This window comes from Lynx rufus, unplaced genomic scaffold (genome assembly GCF_022079265.1).
Source record: "Lynx rufus isolate CCGP_SWC_20201006 ecotype Redwood Valley unplaced genomic scaffold, mLynRuf1.p SCAF_23, whole genome shotgun sequence".
Classification (NCBI taxonomy): Eukaryota; Metazoa; Chordata; class Mammalia; order Carnivora; family Felidae; genus Lynx; species Lynx rufus.
Genome location: NW_025814838.1, coordinates 6,216,978 through 6,230,519, shown reverse-complemented (window position 1 = coordinate 6,230,519; position 13,542 = coordinate 6,216,978). Strand labels below are relative to the sequence as shown.

General features: G+C 48.3%; 1 protein-coding gene across 3 annotated transcripts; it reads left to right on the top strand.

Moving 5' to 3' along the window:
* The first annotated feature begins 5,527 nt into the window (after window positions 1–5,527).
* On the top strand, window positions 5,528–9,271 carry CHP2 (calcineurin like EF-hand protein 2). Of its 3 annotated transcripts, none has more exons than XM_047087405.1 (8): window positions 5,528–5,690; window positions 5,778–6,137; window positions 6,959–7,031; window positions 7,129–7,209; window positions 7,329–7,459; window positions 7,645–7,706; window positions 8,715–8,837; window positions 9,036–9,271. In XM_047087405.1, exons 2-8 carry the CDS (start codon window positions 6,098–6,100, stop codon window positions 9,087–9,089), a joined length of 564 nt encoding a protein of 187 aa, XP_046943361.1. In that variant the 5' UTR covers window positions 5,528–5,690; window positions 5,778–6,097; the 3' UTR covers window positions 9,090–9,271. The 3 variants fall into 3 exon arrangements, with proteins under 3 accessions (XP_046943361.1, XP_046943360.1, XP_046943359.1); XM_047087404.1 differs by having other exon boundaries at window positions 5,775–6,137; XM_047087403.1 differs by lacking the exons at window positions 5,528–5,690; window positions 5,778–6,137 and adding an exon at window positions 6,379–6,534.
* Window positions 9,272–13,542: the final 4,271 nt, after the last annotated feature.

Sequence of the window (13,542 nt, the reverse complement as noted above, 5' to 3'; positions counted from 1 at the left end):
ACACACAGTCAATGGCAGGTCTAAATTAGGGAGCAGACAGGCACCGGGAGCCTTTTAGAGGATGCTCACCTGCAGAAGGAGACAGGAATACCCAGAAAGAGAAAAGCAGAGGTGGAGGATGGTCTGCCCCCAGAGGGAGCCAGGTAGCTGCCTACTCTCTGTTTCCATGAGATTCCTCTGATCCTGACACTAATACTCCTTTTCTTTACTTATTTAATGCCATTCCACAAATCCTGAGCACTTGGATTATAAATATATGGGCCGCTTATACATTGGTGACAGAAACATAAAATCATACACAGAAGTGCAGGGAATACAGTCTACTGAAACACAGTTAGGCTGTATCTCTTCGGGTTAAATATTCACATGTTCTGTGACGGAGTGGTTTCACTCTTTCTGCACCAGGAAAAACTCCTACCCAGGAAAAACTCCTGAACAATGGACAGAGTGGTTCGTATCAGCATTGCTTTCCAGACCCGAAATCCGGATGCCCCTCTGGGGGAGAGCGGATGAATCAACTGTGCTATAATCACACCGTGAGTACCGACAGCAGCCCACACCATGAATTTCAAGGACCTGCCACGACACGCCCGAACGTCAGTGGCGTGACATGAAGTGAAAAAGCACAAGGCTGGGACCGTGTTTGTTTCGTTCTCGGCTCTGACCCTCTCGTCCGGGACTGGCCTGCGCAGTAACTATTGCTCACGTGAACCAGTAGGAGGAACAGAGCTTGTGTGGGGGAATTGTTGATTAAACCCCGGAGACACAGTGGCCTCTTCTCCCTGCCCTCTCATTGGCCCCACCCACTTGTTCCTTTCCTTCCTGCTCCTCACCTCCTTCCTCCCCACCTCCCCATAGGAGATGACCCAGCACTAGTTTTTAGATTTGCTGTAATTTTTCACTGACTCTAGACCCTTGAACTCTGATTTAAATAGCCTGAGGTTGGGCCCCTGGCATCTGGCATTAAAAAAAATACCAGGTGATTCCAATGTGTGGCCAGGTCACACGTTTCCTTTCCTGGGGGTGTCGCTGTGTTGTTGTTTGTTTGTTTTTATATGAGCATGTGTTGAAACCTCAGCAAATGAGAACTAAGGGGAAGTCTGCTGGGAAAGGCTTCTGAGACAGATTCCTTTCTCTTACGAGGCACCCCCATGTATATATACATATATGTGTCTAAGCAACTCTGGGTGATTCATGTGAAGGAGGGGGCAACACTGGTTGCCGCTAGGAATGATTGCAGGACAGGGGCTATCAGGAGAAGCCTCATTATTGTCCAGGAACGCCAGTGTTGCCCCAGTTGCCTCCAACCCTTGGGGTGCCCGAAGACTATGGGGTTCAGTGGAGAGACGGGGAGAATGGCCTCAGCCTAGCTCCGAGCCACACCTCCCGGCTGGGTTCCATACAGCCTGAGCTCAGAGGTGCAGGAAGTTGCCCCCGCTCTGGGGACACCACGTCCTGTATCTGCCTGTCGACTGAAGACATCATCTACCCTCTCCATTGTCTCTCTCTCTCCTCCAGTCGTACCTCCCCCTTGCCCTGCTCACTTCTCTGTTCAATAAGTTTCCTGTCTTAGCCCCGTTCCCCAGAGGCAGAACCAGAGACAGGGATTCCTGTTTGTGTGATTCGTTAAGAAAGTGAGGGAAGCAGAATAGGGCAGAGAATAAAAGTCAAGACAAGACTATGGTCTCAGCTGGGGCGCCTGGGCAGCTCAGTAGGTTAAGCGTCCGACTTTGACTCAGGTCATGATCTTGTGGTCGGTGTGTTCGAGTCCTGTGTAGGGCTCTGTGCTGACAGCTCAGAGCCTGGAGCCTGCTTTGGATTCTGTGTCTCCCTCTCTCTGCCCCTCCCCTGCTCGTGTTCTGTCTCTCTCTCTCAAAAATAAACATTAAAAAAAAAAAGGGAGAATGTGGTCTCAGCTGAAGGCCAGCTTCTTTCTGATCCTACAAAAAAAAAAAAAAAAAAAAAAGCAGCTCTGGAGCACAAATTCAGCACAAAGCAAATTCCACCTTGAGGCAAAGGGGTGGTGGGGCTGTGTGCCAATGGCTGAACTTGGCCTCTGGAGTGTGTGTGTATAACCTCTCAGGAGACATGGCTTTTTTCTGAGTAAGGGCAGTTTTCAGGAAAGGGGGCATCATGAGTTATGAGCTGGTACTCACAGCAGCTGGGGACAGGTTAAGGCCATCTGAGTAGGACACAAAGAGAAATCTGTGTGGCTCTCCCTTCACAGATGCAAAAAGGCAGATAGGGAGGGGTGTGTGTGTGAGCGTGTGTGTGAAATTGAGAGAGACAGAGAGACAGAGAGACAGAATCCTTTCCCAGTCTGAGAGGCTGAGGGGAAGGACATTCTCTTAAATTCTTTTCTTTTTTTTTAAGTTTATTTATTTTGAGACAGAGAGCAAGAGAGCAGTAAGAGCGAGGGAAGGGCAGAGAGAGAGGGAGAAGGAGAATCCCGAGCAGGTTCCTCACTGTCAGCACACAGAGTCCGACAAGGGGATCGATTTCACAAACAGTGAGACCATGACCTGAGCTGAAGTCTAGAGCCTGACACTTAATCAACTGAGCCACCCAGGTGCTCCAATTCTTTTTTTTTAATAGCAACTTTACTGGGGTATTAATTCACATACTACATAATCTATCCATGTGAAGTATACTATTGAGTGTTTTTTAGTTTATTCAGAGTTGTGAGACCATCACTGCCATCAGTTTTAAAACTTTTCATCACCCACCCCAACAAGATGTCCTCTACCTTCTATCGGTCACTCCCCATCTCCCACTAGCCTCTCCCCCTTGGACAGCCCAGCCGCCCCCCCCCCCCCATGGAACCACCAATCTACTTTCTCTATGGATTTGCCTATTCTTAATGTTACATATAAATGGAATCATACAGCATGTGGTCCTTTGCGTTTAGCTTTTCTCACTTAGCTTGTTTCCAACATTCATCCATGTTATAGCATGTACTGATACTTCCTTTCTTTTCATTGCTGAGTTGTAAACCATTGTGTGGATACACCATGTTTTATCCGTTCATCAGCTGTTTCCCTCTTTTGGTTTTCTGTGAATATAGATTTTCATTTCTATATACCCAAGAGAGACACTGCTGTCTCAGCCAGATTACTCTTACACCATCCTGTAATGACTCCTGATGTCAAGCTCTCCAGAATTGTACTACGTCATACCCCTTCCCAAACTCGATTCTTCAGCCTTCTCGCCCGAAAACCAGTGTGGCTTTAGTTCTGAGATTCCCTCCCCAGATGGACAATCTTGTCCCAAGGGTCTGCCAGAATGATGGCTTGGTACTGGTGAGTTAAAGCCAGTTCTTCCCATTGCCATCCATTGGCTTCAAGATCCTCCGGACAATATGCCCCACTGGGTTCTTGTTTATGCTAGTCATTGTGCCCAATTCTCCTTTTCCTGGAGAGCTCTGAAGAGAAAGCATATTGGTCTTTTAGTGAAGCAGATCTGTGGAGAATGCAGAATTATAATCTAGAGCGGATTAGCAAACAATGGCCTTGTGGGTCAATCCCAGACAGAGGCCGGTTTCTGTATGGCCCACAAGCTAAGAATAGTTTTCACATTTTTGGGTTTTTTTTGGTTTGTTTTATTAAAAAAATTTTAATGCTTATGTATTTTTGAGAGAGACAGTATGAGCAGGGGAGGTGCAGGGGAGAGAGAGGGAGACAGAGGCTCCAAAGCAGGCTCTGCACTGACAACAGAGAGCCTGATGTGGGGCTCAAACTCACAAACCACGAGATCATGCCCTGAACTGGAGTCGGATGTCCAAGGGACTGAGCCACCCAGGTGCCTGGTTTTCACATTTTTAGATGGCTGGAAAGAAAAGAATAATGCTTTGTGCCCCAAGGAAATTATATGAGTTTCAAATTTTAGTGTCCATAAGTGAAGTTTTATTAGAACACAGACAGGTCTAGGGTGCCTGGTTGGCTCAGTCAGTTAAGTGTCTGACTTCAGCGCAGGTCACGATCTTGAGGTTCATGAGTTCAAGCCTCACATCAGACCCTGTGCTGACAGCGCAGAGCCTGGAGCCTGCTTCAGATTCTGTGTCTCCCTCCCTCTCTCTCTCTGCCCCTCCCCTGCTAATGCTCTGTCTCTGTCTCAAAAATGAATAAACATTAAAAAAAAATTTTTTTTTAAAGAACACAGGTCTATTTGCTCAAGTAAAGTCTATGGCTGCTTTTGCCCTACAATTCTGCAGATGAAATTCTCCCCAGAGCATCTCTCCTTTAATTTAATTTTTTTAAGATTTTATTTTTTAAGTAATCTCTATACCCAACGTGGGGCTCAAACTCACAACCCCAAGATCAAGAGTCACATGCTCCACCAACTGAGCCAGCCGGGCACCCCACCATCTCCCCTTTAAGTGCTCCCCCTCAAAAGATGTTGCCAGGTATATGGTGAAGTTGATTTAAACTCTACTCATGTGCATGAAGCACGAACGGGTCCTAGCATATAGTGTTTTCCTCTAGGCTTGTGATGATAGTGTGTGGATGGGAGTTGTTAATTACTCTCTGGGCTAACTTACCTTAGGGGAGCTCTGACTCAGAGATTAAGGCTGGAGAAGCTTTTTCCAAGATCAACATCCCACACTGGCCTGAGATGATTATTGCAGATCCCAGGGACTCTCAGCCCCTCCTGGGTTCAGGACCTAACCCAAACTACACTCACAGCCTCACTCACAGCTGTGGACAGGAGTGGTTGCTGGGCTTCATTAGGGAGCAGTGTGGTTTCCCGAACGCTTCAGTCCTTGGGGGACATCTGGAAGGGAATCAGGCCTTCCTTATGCCAGTTGTTCAGTCCTTGGGGTATCTGAAAGAGAAGTAAGCAATTCTTAGATCAATATTTTCAAGGCTGAGCTGATCCAAGCCTCTGCACGGAGGCTTTGACTAGAGATTCAGTATTTTTCCAGCTTCTCTCTCTCCAGGGTGGCTATGAACTTGAACCCTTATACTAAATGGCTTATATATTTTTTCCTCTTGGAAATTTGTGTAAATGTGTGATTATGATGGGGGAAGATGGATAATGATAGATTTAAACCTGGACACCTGTGGGGCCCATTCTTTAACAGCTGAGTTTCTCAACCTTTTGTTCATTACTGCCCTCACTTAAGGAGCATTTTTAGACTATTTTTCCTAATCGTGAAATTTTAATGCTATGAAATTTTAATACCACAGATACACTATATATCTATTTATGCACTATATGTACATTTGTGTTTTATACATAAAAAGAATAGGATTTTTTGCCCCTTTGGGGGGATATGTGCCCTGCCGAGGACACATGATTTACAAATAGTTCATAACCGCCCCCCTGGCAGCCTCCATTGTGTAAAAGCGGGAAGCAGGCAGTCTAGCAGGTGCTTTTAGGAGTGTGAGCTTATCATGTACACTGTGTTTCACAAAGTGCTTGGCTCATGGTGAGTACTAGAAAAAAGAGAGCCTTTGTTGTTGTTACCATGATTATTACATTAAGCTTGGTCACGGTGATGTTTGTAACCTCCTCACTGGACTGTGGATTCCCATGGTGTTTGAGGGCTGGCCGAGGTCCAAGGCCTTCCAGCCTGGAACTTCTACCAGGGGCACCACGGGATACAGGAGGACGTGAACCAAGCCAGGTGGGGACTGTGCCCAGTGGATGCCCCAATTACACATGGGACCTGTGCTCCAGGTACAGCCAAGGTAAGGGGGTCTAGTGGCTTCTTAAACTTCTGATTTCTCAGAAGCTGGGAACTGGATTTCTGGTTAAATCTCCTGATTTTTAAGCAGTGACTCCATTAAGCATCAACAATTACGCTGTGTCGACAGAAGAGGTGCAACGCAGTCACACTGGCTTGTCCAGGGTTAACCGCATAGCTGAGGCCCCCATCCAGTCCTTCCACATCCAGTGATCTTCCCACTCAAACCAGCTCCCCTCATCCGCTCACGACCCTTCCCACTCCACTCTTCTTCGGGGTTCCTTCAACGTCTCTTCTGCCCGGCCCTCCTGCCCAGGGAAGGGGCCCCTAGCTGGGACTGGGACAAATGGGTCCAGCTCCCCTCCCCACCCCTCGGCCCCCTTCCCAGAAGGACGTGGATTCTGTCTGTGGATGATAAGGTCGGGACCCCCAGCCTTACTCACCGGGAGCCGTGAGTGGGGGCCCTGCCCGGGGGACTCGCGTCGCGTGTCCCGCGGCGTGAGAACGCAGAGCTGGCCTGGCGGGCGTGGGGCAGGCGGGGCCCTGGCGACCTCACCACCTCGGGATGAAACGCCCCGTTGTTCGCGCCGCCCCTCTGACCCCGCCACCCCGGGCATTGTTTTCTGTTCGCCCGGGTCGCGGGTGGGAGGCGAGGCACGCGGGGGTTCCCGAGCCTGGCTCCGCGCCAGGCCTGCGCCCTTCGGCCCTGGGGCCACGGGGGCGGCCGCGCCCGGGAGCGGGAGGCTAGCGCGCGGGGCCGGGCGGCTCAGCAGGCGCAGCCATGGGCTCCCTCGGCTCCCACGCCGCGCGCATCCCCGACGCGGACAGCATCCGGCGGGAGACCGGCTGTGAGCGGGGCGCGGGGCTCCGACCCGGGGATGCGGGGGGTCCGGGGAGATGGGGCGGGCCCGGAGGGCGCCCGGGATCGCAGGCGCGGGCTCCCGGGGTCCAGGTCTGGGGCGCGTCCGGGCCCCGGGCTTGGCGGCCAGGTGTCCTCGAGTCCGGCAGGGGTGTGGGGGGGGGGGGGCGGAGAGGGGAACAGGAGGGAGGCGGCTGGCGTCGGCTCCTCGGGTCTCCGGCGGGAGCGCGGGGACACGGCTCCGGGCGTCGTCACGCCCCCTGCAGCCCGGCCGCGCGGCCCCGGGTCCCCGGCGAGCGTCCCCTCCGGCGAATCCCGGTTCCCCGCCCACGGCCCGGGGCCGCCCGGGGAGGGTCCAGTGGCGGGTCCCGAGCGCCCGCGGCCGCGTCACCCTTCCGCCTTCCGTCCCGCAGTCTCGCAGGCCAGTCTGCTCCGCCTCTACCACCGGTTTCGGGCACTGGACAGGAACAAGAAGGGCTACCTGAGGTGAGGGGGCGCTGGCCTTGGGACCCGCCACGTCTGCCTCTCTGAGCCCCTTCCTCTCTTTAACCCTCCGTCTACCCCTCCGACTTTGACTCGACAGCCGCATGGATCTGCAGCAGATTGGGGCTCTGGCCGTGAACCCCCTGGGAGAACGCATTATAGACAGCTTCTTCCCTGATGGGTGAGGCCTCGCTGGGGGTGGGGAGATGGAGGGAAAAACTTGGTGGGTGTGTTGGGCGGGGGGGCACTAACGGAGACAGAGGGAGGGCCAAAGCGACCACTGCATCTCCCCCACCCCAGGAATCTGCGTCTGGATTTCCCAGGCTTTGTCAGAGTCCTGGCTCATTTTCGCCCCATCGATGATGAGGACCCAGGAATTCGAGACCCCAAGGAACCTGAACCCCTCAACAGCAGAATGAACAAACTTCGCTGTGAGTTTGTGGGGACCCACCTCTCCCCAAGTGAGACCCTAGGTATACCGCACTGGTGAGAGGCCCCAGGCACCTCCCTCTCTTAGCGGGCCTATAGAGGACCTCCCCTCCTCCTCTAGGGTGACCTGCTGGAAGAGAACCAGGGGAAGACCCACCTACCTTTTCCCTCCTCCATTCTCTTCCAGTCGCATTTCAGCTCTATGACCTGGACCGGGACGGAAAGATCTCCCGGCACGAGATGCTACAGGTTGGAAGGACGCAAGGACCAGAGATGTGATGTGTGGAGCATGGGTGGTCGAAGGGAAAGGTTGTGGGGGTGGGGGTGGGGGCGGTGCAGATGGCTGGCCCATGGTGGTCACAGATGACTGGGGTATTGAGTGAGAAACAGGGATTGGGTGAGGTCTATGGAAATGGGATGGGGAATAGTTGGAAATAGATTGGAGGTCTATGGAAATGAGGTTGGAAATAGATCAGTGGTTCTTTTTAAAAGTTTATTTATTTATTTTGAGAGACAGAGAGAGAGCCCGCATGCACAAGTGTGATTGGAGTAGGGGCAGAAAGAGAGAAAGAGAGAGTCCCAAGCAGGCTTCGCACTGTCAGAGCAGAGCTCAAGGCAGGGCTTGATCTCACCAACCATGAGATCATGACTTGAGCCCAGACTAAGAGTCCGTGGCTTAACCCCAGCTGAGCCACCCAGACGACCCAATAGATCAGTGGTTCTTGAATGGGGGCGATCTTGCCTTTTGAGTGACCTTGGCAATATCTAGAGATATTTTTGGTCGTCACACCCGGGGGCGGGGCAGCACTACTGCCATCTAGTGGGTAGAGGTCAAAAATGCTGCTAAACATCTTTCAATACACAGGATAGCCCCCATTTCCCCCCACAGCAAGGAGTTAACTGGCCCCAAATGTCAACAGTGCTGAGATTCAGAAACTCTGGAATAGATGTTGTGAGGGGGGTGGGTGGGTAGAACGGGGAATAGTGGGAGGTTGTGGTGGGGGATGGGAGGAGGTTGGGTTCTAAGGCTTGGGGTTGGGTGATGAGTTTGGGTATACTATTGAGGTGAGTGTGGGACAGTAAGGGACAGGTCAGGGTTTGAGTGGAGAAGCAGTAGGGGAAATTACTGGGGGGGGATGGTAGGGAGTGAAGAAATGGATGAGGGGAAGATTACAAAATTGGTAGTAACATTTGGGATGATGCGGGCAAGGTTTGAGGGATGGGGCTGACTCCTCTCGTGCCCTCCGCACCTCCCAGGTCCTCCGACTGATGGTTGGGGTGCAGGTGACAGAAGAGCAGTTGGAGAGCATCGCTGATCGCACGGTGCAGGAAGCGGATGAAGATGGAGATGGGGCTGTGTCCTTCCTGGAGTTCACCAAGGTCACAATGCCCTCAGGCCTGGGGAGTGGATGTCAGGAGTCCCTGGGACAGATGCAAATGGGAAAGGCAGTTAGAAGGAGGTGGGCAGAAGGAGAGGGGTAGCCAAGGAAGGGTGTAGCTTTGGGGATGGGAGAGGAGGTTGAAAGCCTAGAGGACTGGGCTCTTGACCACCACCCATCCCCTCCACTCCCCCCACAGTCCTTGGAGAAGATGGACATCGAACAGAAAATGAGCATACGGATCCTGAAGTGACCCCCTTTGTGCCTTTGGCTGCCTTACACAGACCAGTTCAGCCCGGGATTTGTCTTCAGCCCCTGCAGAGGCAGGGCCCCAATAAACTGTATTCTTGTGTCTAAGCTAAACTCTCTTTGGGGCCAAGGAAGGCAAGCTGGAAGCGTGTGTACCGAATAAAGTCTAGCTCATTTGATGTCAGATTTGTGAATCAGCCAGTGATCTTGTGGTTGCAAGCCACTGAAAACCCAATTTAACGTGAGTTAAGTAAAAAAGGGATTTTATGGACTCACGTAATTAAAACGTTTGAAAGTATCTTCAGAATACTGGAAAAGTCTGGAGGTGTCTTCAGGCACAGTTAGTGTCAAAGGGCTTCTGTCATGCTATCAGGACTCAGTTATTAATTTTTCAATCAGCTTTCGTGTTGGCTTTATTCTCAGGGGCCTCTTTCCTCATGGGGGAGGATGGCCACCAGCAGCTCCAGGCTCCCATCCTACTAGCCTAGTAATCCAGTGGGAAGGGATTTCCTTTTTCAGTAATTCTAAGCGGAGTGTCATTGGCCTACGTGCATTCTTGTCCCTAATGCCAGGGAAATGGAGTGCTCGAATTGGCCTGGCCTGTGTCATGGGCTAACTGCTAAAGCCAGAAAATAAAGCCTGTAGACTCAGGGTGAGGTAAGGAGTAGTTGCTTAAAGGAAAATGAAGTGTCATGATCAGAAGAAGGGGGGATGATGCCAGTCAGGCAAAACAAGAGATGTCCATTACTGTTAGGTTGACCCAATGGAGGGATTCTTGAAGTCTACTTTTTATTTTTATTTATTTATTTATTTTTTTTTTTTTATGAAGTTTATTGACAAATTGGTTTCCATACAACACCCAGTGCTCATCCCAAAAGGTGCCCTCCTCACTACCCATCACCCACCCGCCCCTCCCTCCCACCCCCCATCAACCCTCAGTTTGTTCTCAGTTTTTAACAGTCTCTTATGCTTTGGCTCTCTCCCACTCTAACGTCTTTTTTTTTTTTTTCTCCCTTCCCCTCCCCCATGGGTTCCTGTTGAGTTTCTCAGGATCCACATAAGAGTGAAACCATATGGTATCTGTCTTTCTCTGTATGGCTTATTTCACTTAGCATCACACTCTCCAGTTCCATCCACGTTGCTACAAAAGGCCATATTTCATTTTTTCTCATTGCCACGTAGTATTCCATTGTGTATATAAACCACAATTTCTTTATCCATTCATCAGTTGATGGACATTTAGGCTCTTTCCATAATTTGGCTATTGTTGAGAGTGCTGCTATGAACATTGGGGTACAAGTGCCCCTATGCATCAGTACTCCTGTATCCCTTGGGTAGATTCCTAGCAGTGCTATTGCTGGGTCATAGGGTAGGTCTATTTTTAATTTTCTGAGGAACCTCCACACTGTTTTCCAGAGCGGCTGCACCAATTTGCATTCCCACCAACAGTGCAAGAGGGTTCCCGTTTCTCCACATCCTCGCCAGCATCTATAGTCTCCTGATTTGTTCATTTTGGCCACTCTGACTGGCGTGAGGTGATATCTGAGTGTGGTTTTGATTTGTATTTCCCTGATAAGGAGCGACGCTGAACATCTTTTCATGTGCCTACTGGCCATCTGGATGTCTTCTTTAGAGAAGTGTCTATTCATGTTTTCTGCCCATTTCTTCACTGGGTTATTTGTTTTTCGGGTGTGGAGTTTGGTGAGCTCTTTATAGATTTTAGATACTAGCCCTTTGTCCGATATGTCATTTGCAAATATCTTTTCCCATTCCGTTGGTTGTCTTTTAGTTTTGTTGGTTGTTTCCTTTGCTGTGCAGAAGCTTTTTATCTTCATAAGGTCCCAGTAATTCACTTTTGCTTTTAATTCCCTTGCCTTTGGGGATGTGTCGAGTAAGAGATTGCTACGGCTGAGGTCAGAGAGGTCTTTTCCTGCTTTCTCCTCTAAGGTTCTGATGGTTTCCTGTCTCACATTTAGGTCCTTTATCCATTTTGAGTTTATTTTTGTAAATGGTGTGAGAAAGTGGTCTAGTTTCAACCTTCTGCATGTTGCTGTCCAGTTCTCCCAGCACCATTTGTTAAAGAGGCTGTCTTTTTTCCATTGGATGTTCTTTCCTGCTTTGTCAAAGATGAGTTGGCCATATGTTTGTGGGTCTAGTTCTGGGGTTTCTATTCTATTCCATTGGTCTGTGTGTCTGTTTTTGTGCCAATACCATGCTGTCTTGATGATGACAGCTTTGTAGTAGAGGCTGAAGTCTGGGATTGTGATGCCTCCTGCTTTGGTCTTCTTCTTCAAAATTCCTTTGGCTATTCGGGGCCTTTTGTGGTTCCATATGAATTTTAGGATTGCTTGTTCTAGTTTCGAGAAGAATGCTGGTGGAATTTTGATTGGGATTGCATTGAATGTGTAGATAGCTTTGGGTAGTATTGACATTTTGACAATATTTATTTTTCCAATCCATGAGCAGGGAATGTCTTTCCATTTCTTTAAATCTTCTTCAATTACCTTCATAAGCTTTCTATAGTTTTCAGCATACAGATCCTTTACATCTTTGGTTAGATTTATTCCTAGGTATTTTATGCTTTTTGGTGCAATTGTGAATGGGATCAGTTTCTTTATTTGTCTTTCTGTTGCTTCATTGTTAGTGTATAAGAATGCAACTGATTTCTGTACATTGATTTTGTATCCTGCAACTTTGCTGAATTCATGTATCAGTTCTAGCAGACTTTTGGTGGAGTCTATCGGATTTTCCATGTATAATATCATGTCATCTGCAAAAAGCGAAAGCTTGACTTCATCTTTGCCAATTTGGATGCCTTTGATTTCCTTTTGTTGTCTGATTGCTGATGCTAGAACTTCCAGCACTATGTTAAATAACAACGGTGAGAGTGGGCATCCCTGTCGTGTTCCTGATCTCAGGGAAAAAGCTCTCAGTTTTTCCCCGTTGAGGATGATGTTAGCTGTGGGCTTTTCATAAATGGCTTTTATGATCTTTAAGTATGTTCCTTCTATCCCGACTTTCTCAAGGGTTTTTATTAAGAAAGGGTGCTGGATTTTATCAAAGGCCTTTTCTGCATCGATTGACAGGATCATATGGTTCTTCTCTTTTTTTTTGTTAATGTGATGTATCACGTTGATTGATTTGCGAATGTTGAACCAGCCCTGCATCCCAGGAATGAATCCCACTTGATCATGGTGAATAATTCTTTTTATATGCTGTTGAATTCGATTTGCTAGTATCTTATTGAGAATTTTTGCATCCATATTCATCAGGGATATTGGCCTGTAGTTCTCTTTTTTTACTGGGTCTCTGTCTGGTTTAGGAATCAAAGTAATACTGGCTTCATAGAATGAGTCTGGAAGTTTTCCTTCCCTTTCTATTTCTTGGAATAGCTTGAGAAGGATAGGTATTATCTCTGCTTTAAACGTCTGGTAGAACTCCCCTGGGAAGCCATCTGGTCCTGGACTCTTATTTGTTGGGAGATTTTTGATAACCGATTCAATTTCTTCGCTGGTTATGGGTCTGTTCAAGCTTTCTATTTCCTCCTGATTGAGTTTTGGAAGAGTGTGGGTGTTCAGGAATTTGTCCATTTCTTCCAGGTTGTCCAATTCGTTGGCATATAATTTTTCATAGTATTCCCTGATAATTGTTTGTATCTCTGAGGGATTGGTTGTAATAATTCCATTTTCATTCATGATTTTATCTATTTGGGTCATCTCCCTTTTCTTTTTGAGAAGCCTGGCTAGAGGTTTGTCAATTTTGTTTATTTTTTCAAAAAACCAACTCTTGGTTTCGTTGATCTGCTCTACAGTTTTTTTAGATTCTATATTGTTTATTTCTGCTCTGATCTTTATTATTTCTCTTCTTCTGCTGGGTTTAGGCTGCCTTTGCTGTTCTGCTTCTATTTCCTTTAGGTGTGCTGTTAGATTTTGTATTTGGGATTTTTCTTGTTTCTTGAGATAGGCCTGGATTGCGATGTATTTTCCTCTCAGGACTGCCTTCGCTGCGTCCCAAAGCGTTTGGATTGTTGTATTTTCATTTTCGTTTGTTTCCATATATTTTTTGATTTCTTCTCTAATTGCCTGGTTGACCCACTCATTCGTGAGTAGGGTGTTCTTTAACCTCCATGCTTTTGGAGGTTTTCCAGACTTTTTCCTGTGGTTGACTTCAAGCTTCATAGCATTGTGGTCTGAAAGTATGCATGGTATAATTTCAATTCTTGTAAACTTATGAAGGGCTGATTTGTGACCCAGTATATGATCTATCTTGGAGAATGTTCCATGTGCACTCGAGAAGAAAGTATATTCTGTTGCTTTGGGATGCAGAGTTCTAAATATATCTGTCAAGTCCATCTGATCCAGTGTCTCATTCAGGGCCCTTGTTTCTTTATTGACCGTGTGTCTAGATGATCTATCCATTTCTGTAAGTGGGGTGTTAAAGTCCCCAGCAATTACCAC